Source organism: Chiloscyllium plagiosum, chromosome 35 (assembly GCF_004010195.1).
Source record: "Chiloscyllium plagiosum isolate BGI_BamShark_2017 chromosome 35, ASM401019v2, whole genome shotgun sequence".
Taxonomy (NCBI): domain Eukaryota; kingdom Metazoa; phylum Chordata; class Chondrichthyes; order Orectolobiformes; family Hemiscylliidae; genus Chiloscyllium; species Chiloscyllium plagiosum.
In genome coordinates this window covers 11,408,664-11,421,823 of record NC_057744.1, presented here as the reverse complement: position 1 = coordinate 11,421,823, position 13,160 = coordinate 11,408,664, and the positions used below count along the sequence as shown (strand labels likewise).

General features: G+C 40.7%; 1 protein-coding gene across 5 annotated transcripts in view; it reads left to right on the top strand.

Moving 5' to 3' along the window:
- cadm1a (cell adhesion molecule 1a) overlaps positions 1-13,160 on the top strand; it is a 399,217-nt gene that overhangs the window by 312,838 nt on the left and 73,219 nt on the right. For all 5 annotated transcript variants that reach the window (XM_043676690.1, XM_043676691.1, XM_043676688.1 and 2 more), the window contains 2 exons: positions 314-451; positions 7,074-7,259. In XM_043676690.1, coding sequence (XP_043532625.1) covers positions 314-451; positions 7,074-7,259 — 324 coding nt within the window. The remainder of the gene's footprint in view (positions 1-313; positions 452-7,073; positions 7,260-13,160) is intronic.

Sequence of the window (13,160 nt, the reverse complement as noted above, 5' to 3'; positions counted from 1 at the left end):
AAGAATCAGAGCTGGGTTTATTTATGATTTTGCTTTGAAATTAAAATGTACAGCACCAGTTACAATGCCTGAGTGCTTGCTTGAATGTGGTTGAATCTGATCACCAGTCTGATTCCCAGACAATCCGACCTCTTTGATGTCTGAGCTTTGCATTCATGACAATGAGATTCTTAATGCTAAACTGTAAATTAACAAAATGTTGAACTTTATCTTCCCCTCTGCCAACCACCAAAGGCAAAATATGCGACGCTGTCCAGATGTGCCAGTGAGCTGTCTGCTTTGTGCATGGTCTGAAGTATCTTTTCAATGTTAGTTCCGCCAGAAACTCCGATCATAGATGCAAACAAGGACGTCCTGAGAGAAGGGGAGGAGGTCGAATTCACGTGCAGTACCGCAGGTAGCAAGCCAGCTGCTGAGATCAAGTGGCTGAAAGGCGATGAAGAGATACAAGGTTTGGACATTTTCTGTATTGCCAATAGTCATTAGTTTTGGTCAATGTAAACATATCACATATGTTCTAACTCGAAATACAAACTAGCAGTTGTAGGGTTTAGCTAATTATCCTCAACACTAAGTTTTATATTTTTAACACATTCCAATGTCTTCACCCCTTTCTGTGCTAATTCTTGTTGCTGAGTCCTCAGGACATCTTTATAGGTAGAAGGCAGGAGATCAGGCCCTGACTCAATCCTCTCGTTGGCTACTTGAAATTGTTTGAAGGTCCTATTTCTCTCCTCCTGATGAAGTGGTCCTTCTATTCCATTTTTATACTTTAAACGGTGAGAGGCTAGGAAAAGATAAACTTTGAAGGTACTTGTATGCCCCGATCATATCTCATTGAAAATAAACATGCAGGTATGGCAAGCAAATTAAGAAGGCAAATGATCAATGTATCTAATTACAAGACAATATAGGCATTGGCATAACAATACCTTACTGAAAGGGCCTTGGTGAAACTGCACCAGTTGTGTTGTCTTGGGTTTTGTTCTTCTGACCAATGAAAGGATATACTTGCCATAGTGGGAATATGCCAAAATTCAACCAAACTAATTCCTGCAATGCAAGGTTTGACTTGTGAGGAAAGATTAAATGTACTGGGCCTAATTTCCCTAGAGTTTAGAAGAATGAGAGGAATGTTATCCCTGGCTGTTGTGTCTTGAATCAGGGCACAGTCTCTGATTAAGGGACAGGTCAATTAGGACTGAGTTCAGGAAGAATTTCTTCATTCAGTGTGTTGTGAATCTTTGGAATTCTCCACCATGTGTCCATGGAGGCTCAGTCGTTGAGTATGTTTGAAGGCCAAGATCGATAGATGTCTACATATTTAGAATAACATGGGGCGCAGGAACTGGTGTCAGAAATGCAAGATTAGCCAGTGTTTCATTGAGTGGCAGAGTGGATTGGATGTGCCAGGTACCTGGGTTTGATTTCACCCTCTAGTGTCTGTCTGTGTGAAGTTTACATTTTCTCCCCATGTCTGTGCGTTTCCTCCCACAGTTCCAGTTTCCTTCCACAGTCCTAAGGTGTGCAGGTTAGATGAATTAGCTGTGCTAAATTGTCCATAGTGTCCAGGGTGTACAGATCAGCCATGAGAAATGCAGGGGGTTGCGTCTGGGTGGGATGCTCTTCGGAGGCTCGGTGTGGAATTGATGGGCCGAATGGTCTGTTTGATTCCGCTATTGATGTCTTTTGAAGAAAATATTTTGTATTAAAAACTGGCTAAGTTAATAGTGGAATTCTGCAGTTATGTCAGAGGATGGTGGATTTAAACTACAGTTCTAATTTTTTTAAAAATATAACTTCAGTAATTTAACACATCATCTAGATTCACACTTGCTAGCAAAGATCCCAGTCTCCCCTGATTAAATGCATAGGGCAAAATAAAATTCTACTTTTTTGGTTTATGTTACTTAATTAATTATTCCTTTTTGAAGCTGCTGTGCACTTTGAGCAAAACATTCAACTTGATTTCATTTGCAAAGTGTGGTTCCGTTCTATTTTTGCCCCCCAGCTATACTTTCCAGTCCTTATAATGTATTTTGGCTGAAGACAGGAGATTCCGTGAAGGTTGACTCGATTAATACCTGTAACCAACTGCTTGTCTCAAGAAGATAGGTTGGACAGGCTGAGCTTGTTTCTGCTGGAGTTCAGAAGAGTGAGTGGTGACTTAATTGAAGTGTGTAAGATTTTAAATGGCCTTGGAAAGATGGACATGGACATGGATAGTTCCGTTGTGGAGGGAGTCCAGAGCAAGTGGACACTTTTAAAAGATAGGGATTCCGTCTTTGAGGAGCATTTTGTCTGAGGCCTGACCAATCTTCTGTGGTCCATAAAATATCTTTAAGGTAAAAATTGATAGATTCTTGGAGAAGGGAAGAGAACTTTATTGGAGGTAGATTGGGATGTGGATGGAAAGATGCACAGGCCTTATTGCACAATCTTAATGAATGTTGGAATTGCCTGTAGAAGCCAAATAAGAGAGAGGATTGCAGATGCTGGAGATCAGAGTCGAGAGTGTGGCGCTGGGAAAGCACAGCAGGTCAGGCAACATCCGTGGAGCAGGATAATCGACGTTTAAGCCTTCTATCAGGTCAAATAACCTACTTCTGCTGTTTTTGTACAAACACTAGCGGGCAACTGTGGGACATACACAGGTATTTCTTTTCTGCCAAGTGATGGGAAAGTGAATGAAGGTTGGATTTTTCAGGGAGTCTGAAACACACTGCATCATAAAGTAAATGTGAAAGTCGGGAACTTGGTCTGGAGTGGGAAGGAGGTATGGGTTTTCAACTCCCGTTCTTTTGATTCTTGCTGCAGGTGAATATTCAACTTAAACTAGATCAAATCAAAAGACAGGTTAAGTACTTAGGAAATTTAGAAGCTAACTTGATTGTATAAAGACGGTTTAACTGAATAAATAAAACCGAGTCATGGGTTGTCAATGTAGATGTTATGCTGCAAATACAATATTATGAAGATATGGGTGTACCATACCTTTTAAGAGGGTTAAGAGCTAGCAGAACTACCTGACAGCACCAAGTGTTCTGAATAAGATACAATGTAGCGTGTGGCCTAGCAGCTAGGGTAGCTGATTGCCTGGAGACAAAAACATATTTGAATTCAGCCAATCAGTTTAAATTACACTGAGTTTGAGGAATAGTGTCAAGGTTAGAGTGGTGCTGGAGAAGCAGAGCAGGTCAGGCAGCATCCAAGGAGCAGGAAAATCAAGGACTTTTGCCTGAAACATTGATTTTCCTGCTCCTCGGATGCTGCCTGACCTGCTGTGCTTTTCCAGCACTACTCTAATCTCGACTTTGATCTCCAGCATCTGCAGTACTCACTTTCATCTTGAGGAATAGTGGTCCAAATTAATGAGCAGAATTTCAAAACTAGCAATCTCTGAATTAATACCAGAGACATGTCCAAATTGTTGTAGAATCAAGCAAATGAGAGAGCTGAATATGTGATTCAACGTGTAGTGCAGGAGACGGTTTCTGTTCATGTGGTAGCAACACAGCTCCAGGGGAAGAAGGGAGCTGTTCCATTGTAATCGGTATCTGAGTGAATTGAATAAACAGGGTTGTGGGTTTGAAGCCAAATTTTAATTAGGCATTTTTTTAGCCAAAAAGCTGAGGTTAGATGATCCGGAAAGAGGTTTCTTGTGAGGGCAAACGAAAAGACTAAAGTCATTGTACTGCTTTGGGTATAAATAACAGGTGGCAAAAAGGGGCGAATGAAACTTTTAACAGTAACAATGCATTGATAAATAAGGTCAAATTTAGAGGGAATTTGTAAAACGTTGGATTGAAGGTGCCTCATTTCGATGCACAAAGCATTCATGACAGGTTGAATGAACAACTGACACAATATCCGAAAATGCATTTGATTTACCAGCTTTCACAGAGTGGTTGCATGGTGGCTGAGGTTAGCAATTCTGTTCCAGGGTACTTGACATTTTGAAAAGACAGACAAAATGGAAATGGACAGGGCATAGGTCTGCGAGTGATGGGAGCGATTGCAGACAGGAAAAGATCTTTGCTGATAGAATTAGATAGAAGATTAGCCAAAGAACAGAAAACAGTAGGAATAAATAATTTATTTTTATGTTTGCAAGACAGTACTTGTGGGCTGCCACTTGAATCAGTGCTGGGACCTCAGCTATTTGCAATGTGTATCAATCTTTTCGATGAGGGCACCAAATGGAATGTTTGCTGATTCAACGCTAGATGGAAAACTGAGGGGTCAGCAGAAGCCTACAAATGGTTATTTCTAAACTGGCAAGAGTGTAATAGATGAAGTATAATGTGGACAATTATGTGGTTATTCATTTTGGTAAGAAGAATAGAAATTTTTTTTTTAATTACAATACACTAAAAAAAATTAATGTTTATCAGAATTTGAATATTCTCATAGCTAAAACATTTTTTTAAAAATTAACATGTTTGGCCTTTATTGCAAGGGGACTGGAACCCTTGCTTCAGTTGTGTTGAGGTCAGCCATGATATATTGTGTACGTTTGGGTCTCTCTGAGTAAGGAAGGTATGAAATAAAGGCTCACGAGATTGATTTCTGGGCAAGCAGAGTTGTCCTGTGCAGAGCGCTTAAGTAGAGTGTGGTTGTAATCTGTAGAGTTTTGAAGAAGAGGTAAACTCATAAAACTAAAGAGATGCAAGAGAAGGCAGGATGCTGAGACTAAAACTGAGGGACATAGTCTCAGGATTATTGGTTGGATACTTAAAACTGAGGTAAGACGTTTCTTCATTTAGCGGATTGTAATTCTTCTTCGGAATTCTCCATTTCAGAGAGTTGTGGATTCTTGGCTGTTTTTTATTGATTCAGGAATGAGAGTTATTGCCTGTTCCTAATTGCTTTGGCGAAGGTGATGATGAGCTATTCTCTATGTTCAAGGTGACTGGATGTTTGGACTTTGAGAGAATTGAGGCGTTTTGGGGATTAGGCAGAAAAAAACAAGTTTTTTTTTAACTATTTCAGTGAGATGCAGGTGTCAATGACGGGGTGAATTTTGTGGAGCATTCCTAATTGTCCTTGAAACGGGTGGTTTGCTCAACTATTTCATAGAGCAGTTACGTGCCAACCACATTACTGTGTGTAGTGTGTTTAGAGGAGTAACCCAGTCCAGATGCTCAAGGTATCTTCTACTGGTCTCCTTTTTGTTCAAGTAAACACAGGGGAACCAGAGGACACAACAATGTCTCTCCTTTGACTCCAAGTAACAGCATAGGAAATTCGTACGTCAGTTAGCGAATTTTGTTATATCAAAGTACGAGAGATTGTGGTGTTAAAATTATCCACCAATTACACAAGAGGTTACAATCTGAAGTAATTAATACAATATGTTTTTTGGTCAGAGCCCACACACTCCTTGTCCTTCACTGCTTGTCTCGCCTGTAGCTCATGTAGCAAGGGAATAGGTGAAATATGTGTGTGCTCCATTGAGCCTTTCATGTGTGTCTGGAGTCACATGTTGGCCAGACCAAGTGAAAAATGACAGATTTTCTTACCTAAAGGACCCTAGTAAACCAGGTGGGTTTTTTATGACAATGAACAATGGTTTCATGGTCACTATTAAACTGGCTTTTCATTTCAGACTTAATCATTTAATACTATATTGGATTCAAGCATGTGTTTCTTCAACATAATCTTGATTTGTAACTTGCCAGGCCATTTCAGGCTGAACCATGTTGCAAATTAAAAGCAAGATCTGGAGTTTTCAGCAAGCCTAACCAAGAAAGGGTGGCGAATGGGATTCACTATAAGTAAGATAGTCTCTATACGTGTAAACATGGGACTAACTTCCAATTTCTATGGTGTTAATTAAGTTGATGTACCACTAGTTGCCCTGGTGCAGTTTTAATCCATGGTCTCGCAGCACAGTCTTGTGTCTATCAGTAACTAGTCCAATAATGCCATGTCTTTGGCACCATCTCTCCAATCATTTGAGTCAAAGATCAGCCATGACCTTTATTGAATGGTGGAGCATGTTCAAGGCTCTTTATTGCCTCCGTCTCTTGCACCTGGTCAAGTTCTTAAGAGTTACAGTGCTCTCTCCCAGCATGTTAGTCTTTTTTTTGTTTCAGCTAACTGGTACACCTGAGATTGGGAATTTACTATGTTATGTGAGGAATTACAGTTTTGAGCCCCAACTTTCCAGAACCCTTGATGGAGTGACATCTTAGACTTTCTTTATTGTAGGCTTTTAGCCAAAAATCACACTGCTGAATATATTGGCATTCTCTCCTGATTAAGCGGTGCAAACTAACAGCTGGAGCTCCTTACAATTAACATGAGGCGGTATAATGTCTCCTTCCAGACTCTTCATTAATCAGTAAAGTTCAAACTGCTGCATTTTTAGTAATAAGCAAAGAACTGCTCCACTAGCTGCAGCTTGCTACTTGCTGATAGGAGTCAGCCTTACGTTCCAACAGTACCATCGGAGAGCCATGTGGGAGTGAGAAACATTCCACAAGTTAAGCAATTAATTTTCAGCAGTGAATCCCAAATTAGCCAGTTACCTCACTTCTAAAAGACCCTGGTAATCAACACAATAACATGATTTACAGAAGCCTTAATATGACGTGGCGTGAACTGTCTTAAAATGTTTCTCAAGCAATTCAGTTTTTGTGGTTTCCATTTTTATTGTCAACATTTTGTCTGTGGGAGATTGGAATTTAGAAACACAAGATTGGTCACCTTTAATAGTGTACAATAATGTAAAGGGTTGCCTTTAATATTTGCATGGCTTAGTTCTGCCAGTATACAAATGCTCAGATACTAAGAATGTTGCAATGGCTCACTACAAAAAAATAACATGACTGGCTGTTTTTGTATTTAACATTACACTAAGGTTGTGATGCTTAATGCTTAATTACAAGTTTCCCTTATTGCACTGATAGTGAACCCTACGTCAGCTTGAATGTGTCAACCTTGCAGCAATCCTGAAAGGCAAGTCTCAATTGTTTGATTTTGAAAGTATGTTCTGCTAAGTATTAGCTGTGCCTTAGCTGCAATATTTGAATGCACAATATTTATAAATTTCCCTGTCTGTTCTTAAGAAAGTGCAGGTAACGTGGAAGAGGACCCTAGGGAAGAGAAATTGTTCAATGTCACAAGTAGGCTGGTGCTGAAAGTGAGTCGCCTGGATGATGGATTACCTGTTACCTGTCAGGTAGAGCATCCAGCAGTGAAGGACCTTCAGACGATGAAGGATTTGCAAGCACAAAGATACTTGGATGTACAATGTGAGTAAAAGTCACTATGTCTGCTATAAAGCTATAAGCAGCAGTGTTTATGAACAATCATTATTTTCCCTATAGGTATATTGTACGTAAGATTTAGTTAAATTAGAGTTGACTTAGTGGTGTATGGTAATATGTAATTATTGCAATTCTACATCTGTTGTATTTCTAAAAAGTGGCTGTCTCACCCGAACATGCAAATGACTTAATGATAACTACCATCTATTAGCATTTTATATTTTAGATTTATTTCTGTGATATAGTGCTCAGAATAGTTCAGCAGTTCACTGCTGTTAGTCTCATTTACATTAAACATATGATTTAGAGGCAGGAGTGGGCTATTCAGCCCCTCTTGCTTGCTGCTCTGTTAAGGTGACCTCGCCGTAGTCCCAGAGGACCATCGGGCTGCTCTCCTATTAGACAGAGACGAATGAGGTTTTTTTTCTAACCTTAGGGTCACCACTCCTCAGGTGAAGGGAGAGATTGATGGTAACCTCAGCCAGTGTGGGAATTGAACCCATGCTGTTGGTGTCACTCTGCATCAAAAACCAGGCAAACACCCAACTGAGTTATTGACTCCCACTTCTAGAATCGTGGCTGATCCGATTGAAGCCTAAAATCTCTGTTCTTACCTTCTTCTAGAAATTGAAACTTTGCGTGACTTTATCCTACAATCTGTTTGAGGCATTGGTGCTTCTGACAATTGTGAAACAGTTTCCCAGTTTGATTTGTCCCTTAATGATGTGTGTACCAGGTACAATCAAACTCCTGTTTCACCTCTTTAGTGATGAGCCACGGTTCTCATTTCACAGTGGACTGCCTGAGAGAAAAGGGATAGTGTAAGTAAAATTGAAAACTCTTTAGATTAGATTAGTTTAGATTCCCTACAGTGTGGAAACAGGCCCTTCAGCCCAACCAGTCCAGACCGACCCTCCGAAGAGTAACCCACCCAGACCCATTTCCCTCTGACTAATGCACCTAACACTATGGGCAATTTAGCATGGCCAATTCATCTGACCTGCACATCTTTGGACTGTGGGAGGAAACCGGAGCACCCGGAGGAAACTCACATGGACACAGGGAAAAGGCGCAAACTCCACACAGACAGTTGCCAGAGGCTGGAATCTAACCTGGGACCATGATGCTGTGAGGCAGCAGTGCTAACCACTGAGCCACCGTGCCGCCCTTGTTGAGTTCTGTTCTTCTCCTCCACCCCCTGAATCCAAAGGTTCTAAAGTTTATTGCAAAAATAATGTCGATGTCGTATCAAAAGGAATCTGCCACCTTGTTTTCAGGAGCTTGGGCTGCAGACCTCTTATCATGAAATTGGACAGACTGAAATTGTTTTCCTTGAAGCAGAGGAGACTGAAGAGGGACAGGATAAAATTGAGGGGTACAAACAGGGTAAGCAGGAGGAAATCTTTCCCCATGATGGTACGATCAGTGACCGGGAGCAGAGATTAATGTAGAGGGCAGAAGGTTTTGAGGAGATGTGAGGAAAAGCTACTTCACCCAAATGATGGTGGGAATCTGTCTGTGAGGATAGATGCAGAAACCCTCATAACATTTGAGAAGCATTTAAATATACGCTTGCGATGTCGAGGCTATAGGCCAAGTGTTGGACAATGGGTTTAGATTAGTGAGGTGACTGTGTGTTTTTGACTGGCTCAGACTCAATGGATCAAGCCTTTTTCTGTACGTCTCTATGACTCTATCTTTTTTGCTCAGTTAAACTGTTGTTAAACAAGGGCATTCTACTTACTCCCCACATGCAAGTACCTGTGATATTACTGTTAAATATTTATTTAGTTGTCGCATCCAAGTATTTACAGTGCACAAGGCGACCAGTTGGTTAATTGGGTCTCTGCTAGCACACTGGAGCAAATCAGTCAGCCTTGGTTCCCTGACCCCTTTTATCTGTTGGCCGTGCAAATTCGTTGGCCTCCAAGTGCTCATCCAGTTTCCATTTGGATTCAATTCACTCTTTAAATAGTCAAATGGAGATCTCGAGACATGTATGGGAAACAAGATGTACACGTTGTCCTGTATTACTCTCCATTGGCTTTCATGGAGAATAAACTCCAGTAACAAAGTCCAGTGTTGTATCCTGCCCAATGGGTTTTCCAGTGTCTGCAGTAGATTAAAGTTGCCTCAGTTATCTGATATCTCAAATAATCAGTTTCACTTCACTCCAGAATAGTCATGAAACGGTTGAATGGTCTGACACCTAAAACCTGATCAGTTTCTTAGAACACATTTGATTTTTAGTCAAGGGATTGTACAAGTGGGACTTTGGACTGGAGCATCCAAGCGCCTTCTGGGTAAATATACCCTTGGCAGACTAGAACCTGTTCAGTTGATTTTATGGTGCATTAGCTGTTTTTAGTTGTCGCTTTTCCCAGTCGGGTGCTCATTTGCAAGCTCATTAACAAAGCTTTGTATAAATACTTCAGGAGCGAATGAAAAACATAGACTTTCAATTGTTCTCTGGTCTCATTAAATAACTGAGTATAGTACGAAGAGTTTTACTGTGAGACTGTTGTAAGATGAAGTGTAAACAGTTGCTTTGACTGTTCATGCAATAGTTGTGCAATAGTTCTTAAAACAAAACCAGCATTCTCGTTGTGTGGTCTATCTTCTCAGTAAAAAAAATGTGTGATGTGTAATTAATTTTAACACTTTAATGTCTCTTTGTAGTAATTAATAAAATATTTCTATAATTATCCCAGTGTAGCTACTTTCTGCTGGTTAGAATATGTATTGGCTTTCCTGAAAGTTCAGTTCTCTCTTATTTTGGAAAGATAATTGCAGGTTACTTGCATGCACATTGACAAGTAGGTTTCCTAGTGATTAAACACACAAAGTAGTAGACTGGGGAAGTTTTTATTTGCCAGTTTATGCTGATTATAATTGCAGAAGCTTTATTTTTATTCATTCATAGTATGTGGGTCTCTCTGATTAGACCAGCCCATCCCTGTACAAATGTTTAGTTCACTAGGCCCCTTCAGGAGGCAGTTAAGAGTGTGCTGTGCATTTGAGGTTGCATTAAAGGACTACTACCCCTTCCATTGACCAAAGCAGATTAGTGAACCAGATGGGTATGCTACGTTTGTCATTGCAGATTTCCAGATGTGGGGACTATATAATTAAACTCAACATTTTTTTTCCACCCCTTGCTCAAAAAGTAGGACAAACAAATTACTTTTCTATAATTGCATAATTTTCTGGATTATGGTCCAGCAATCAATAATTCGGACAAGAAAATCCTACAATCCAGAGGTTTTCATAAAATTTTGTAATCCCAAGTCATTAGTGCTTGGTTTTCTCCTACTTTTTCAATATTAATTGTTTCATGTACAATGCTGCTTTTGCCTGCTCTTCATAAGGTACCTGATTGAAAAGATCTTGCTCCCATTGTTCACAAGTGAGAACCGTAAAATGATAAACAAAGGTCACTGAGGTACTGAATCTTTGTACATGGATTTAACCCAAATCCCTGATCTATACACTGGTGCTCTCAGAAATCAACACAGATGCATGTATTGTATTTTCATTGCCACCAAAACTTTTACAGCACCTTTCATGAACTCTAGTGTGAATCGAAGTAGGAGCAGTGGCAGGTTTTAAAACTTTCTGGGTGCAATAATAAAATGTTGTGAGCAATGAGGAGTGAAGCAAATCAATGAGCACAAGTATAGAATGAATACAAGAAGCAAAAAGGGAAAGGTTTGAAAAACTGCTAAACATGAGCATTTGGAAAATGCTACCACAAGGGTATTTGAAAAGGCTGAGGAGACCTCTTCTTGAGAGAAAGAGAACTAATGTGTTGGAGGCTTTTACAGCTGAGAAAGGATGGATGTAGAGAAGATGAGATGAATCTAAAACCAAGGCTCATAATTTGAGGATTGTCATTGATAAATCTAATTAGAATTTCATGAGAAATTCTGGGGCAGCACAGTGGCTCAGTGGTTAGCAGTGCTGTCTCACAGCACCGGGGACCCAGGTTCGATTCCAGCCTCAGGCGACTGCCTGTGTGAAGTTTGCACGTTCTCCCCGTGTCTGCGTGGGTCTCCTCTGGGTGTTCCGGTTTCCTCCCACAATCAAAAGATGTGCAGGTCAGGTGAATTGGTCATGCTAAATTGCCTGTAGTGTTGAGGGGTGTGTAGGTTAGGTGCATTAGTTAGGGGTAAATGTAGAGTAATGGGTTTGGTTGGGATACTCTTCGGAGGTTTGGTGTAGACTTGTTAGGCCGAAGGGCCTGTTTCCACATTGTAGGGATTCTATGATTGAGAGAACACTCTTTGCTTCAACTAACAACCGGATGGAATTCACAACAAATAGCTTATGCAAAATGGTTCTATCTACTCCCAAACAATCTGGTGTTTCTAGAAAACGTTTTCCCTTCTCCCTCATGATCCCACATTCTCTACCCCTCATGTACCGACTTTTACATTGGCCACTAAGTATTTTCTCCAAACTCACTTTTTCTCCCCCACATTATCACCAATGCAAGATTTCGCAAGAACTTTTTACAATGGCAAGCAGAACTGTTCACCTCCAATCTCTGTACACGCATACTTTCTAGCAGGGGTCCATTAACAATCCAAAATAGGAAACTTATGCACCACCTTAGCTTTCCTGCCACTTCCCAGTTCTGTGATGTTGAAGCCAACTTTCTGAACGTGGAATCTTCCTCAAAATTGCCAAATAATTTGCCAACCAATGTCATCGAAAGCCTATCAGCGATTTTATTTTTCAGCTCAGTCTCTGAACTAATAGGTTGGATTATTTCAAAGTGCTGCATCATCCTTTTCCAAAATCCATGAGCATTCCCCGAGGGTTGGTTCAGCTATTGTCCGCAGTTAATCAAATAGGCAGCAAGGAAGCCATCTGTATCAGCACAGCCCAGAGCGCATTGACAATCCAGCACTTATCTAAGATGTGCTTGTCCACACCTGTCTTGTCCTTAGCAGACACGTTAAGATAGTTGGAAAACTAATCCTGGAAATAAATCATGAGAATCAGTACTGCAAATTGTAGCCCTTGTTGAATGCTGCAGGACATAATCAATGCTAAACATGTGATGATTTTAAAATGCGGCAGATTTGTTGCCAAAGGAAACAGATGCTGTATTTTTGTGCTTAAGTATGCTTTATATATCACATGTTTTACTGACATCAGAAAATCTTGCTGTGTTACAGAGACTTGTAAACCATCACTCTATCTGGTTGCATGCTGGGTGACAGATTGCAAGTGTATGTGGGGTTTGCAGCACATTAAATACTTACTTGAGATTTCAGAAATCGCAAATGGTTCTCAAACATGGGATTTGCAAACCATTTCTCTGGAGGCTCGCTCACCTGCTTGCTGTTTTTCTCACCTCAGCCGTCTGAGCGATATGCTGATGTTTACTGTAAGGACAGCGATTGTGGGCTTTTGCATTTGTCACCCCAATGTAGCAGGAACGTAAAGACTTCTACAGTCACCCCCCCCCCCCCCCCAGTTCAAGAAAGGAGTGATACAGAAGGCAGGAAACCGTAGGCTAATTTGCCTAATGTGTCATAGGCAACTAGAGCCCATAATTAAGGAAGATATAGCACATATTTAGAAATACATAACACAAGTAAACAGAGTCAACATGGTTTTCTGAAAGGTAAGCAGGTCAGGCAGCATCTAGGGAACAGGAGAATCAACGTTTCGGGCATTAGCCCTTCTTCAGGAATGAGGAAAGTTTGTCCAGCAGGCTAAGATAAAAGGTAGGGAGGAGGGACTTGGGCGAGGGGCGTCGGAAATGTGATAGGTGGAAAAAGATCAAGGTGAGGGTGATAGGACAGATTGGGGTGGGGGCGGAGAGGTCGGGAAGAAGATTGCAGGTTAGGGAGGCGGTGCTGAATTTGATGGATT